At 42.2% G+C, this 979-nt stretch overlaps 2 protein-coding genes across 2 annotated transcripts in view; both read right to left on the reverse strand.

Annotated features, from left to right (window-relative positions):
• Window positions 1-555: 555 nt before the first annotated feature.
• LOC119664962 (acetyl-CoA acetyltransferase-like) lies at window positions 556-960 on the reverse strand. Its single transcript, XM_038074304.1, has one exon. The coding sequence runs from the start codon at window positions 958-960 to the stop codon at window positions 556-558; it is 405 nt and encodes a 134-aa protein (XP_037930232.1).
• Window positions 960-979, reverse strand: part of LOC119664963 (estradiol 17-beta-dehydrogenase 8-like) — a 2,011-nt gene continuing 1,991 nt past the window's right edge. The window contains exon 2 of the mRNA XM_038074305.1: window positions 960-965. Coding sequence (XP_037930233.1) covers window positions 960-965 — 6 coding nt within the window. The remainder of the gene's footprint in view (window positions 966-979) is intronic.

Here is a 979-nt window from a genome sequence, read left to right on the forward strand (position 1 = left end):
TAAGTCATATACAAATAACCCTGTATGAAACCCGCTTCAGCCGCCCGAGAAATAAAAACGTAAAATATAAAACGAGGTTGGCCCATTCACAAATGCCATTGCGCAGATAAATAACCCCCATGTGATCATGATCCCGTATCCAAAAACGCGCACCGACTTTTCCATAATAAGGATTGCTGGATCTCAAGAATCAATAGGTCAAAAGATAATAATCCAGGCGCCATCAACCAAATATACAACAAAAAAAAAAAAAAAGCCGTGCGGACAACCAAGATCAATCGACATGGCATGCTTTGCCATTCCTATATTAGTACGATCAATAAAACTAATAATATAAGCCAAGATCAGTAATGGCATCAGATTACGATATATCTTGGCATTCGTTTTTTTACCCTGAGCGGCATAATCTAACTTTGCATTTGTAGAAAACATAGATAAGATCCTCATGTTGCAGTGAAACAGGATTGGCTCTTCGCAATAAGTGACCAATACCTGTTGTTATTACTTCAGCAACAGCCCGACGCCCCACGTCGGGCTTTCTGCTTGCCGTTTTTCTTATTCTTTTTCGAACAACATTGATATCCCTTGACCACCACCGATACACATCGTAACTAAGCCTGTAGCCACTTGTCGGCGTTCCATTTCGTACATTAATTTAACGGGTAAAATTGCTCCACTTGCGCCAACTGGATGACCTAACGCTATCGCACCGCCATTAACATTGACTCGAGTACTGTCTAACGATAAATCATTCATGACTGCAATAGCTTGTGCAGCAAACGCCTCATTTAGTTCGATAAGATCAACATCCTTTACATCCATGTTGAGTTTTTCCATTAAACGACGAGTCGCAGGTGCGGGTCCAAAGCCCATTATTGCTGCTTCACACCCTGCAACAGCCCAATCCACCACTTTCATTCTTGGTTTCAAACCACGCTTATCAGCTTCCTCACGCCGCATCATGACTAATGCGGCAGCA

Source organism: Teleopsis dalmanni, unplaced genomic scaffold (genome assembly GCF_002237135.1).
Source record: "Teleopsis dalmanni isolate 2A unplaced genomic scaffold, ASM223713v2 unscaffolded_contig_3093, whole genome shotgun sequence".
In the NCBI taxonomy this organism is placed as follows: domain Eukaryota; kingdom Metazoa; phylum Arthropoda; class Insecta; order Diptera; family Diopsidae; genus Teleopsis; species Teleopsis dalmanni.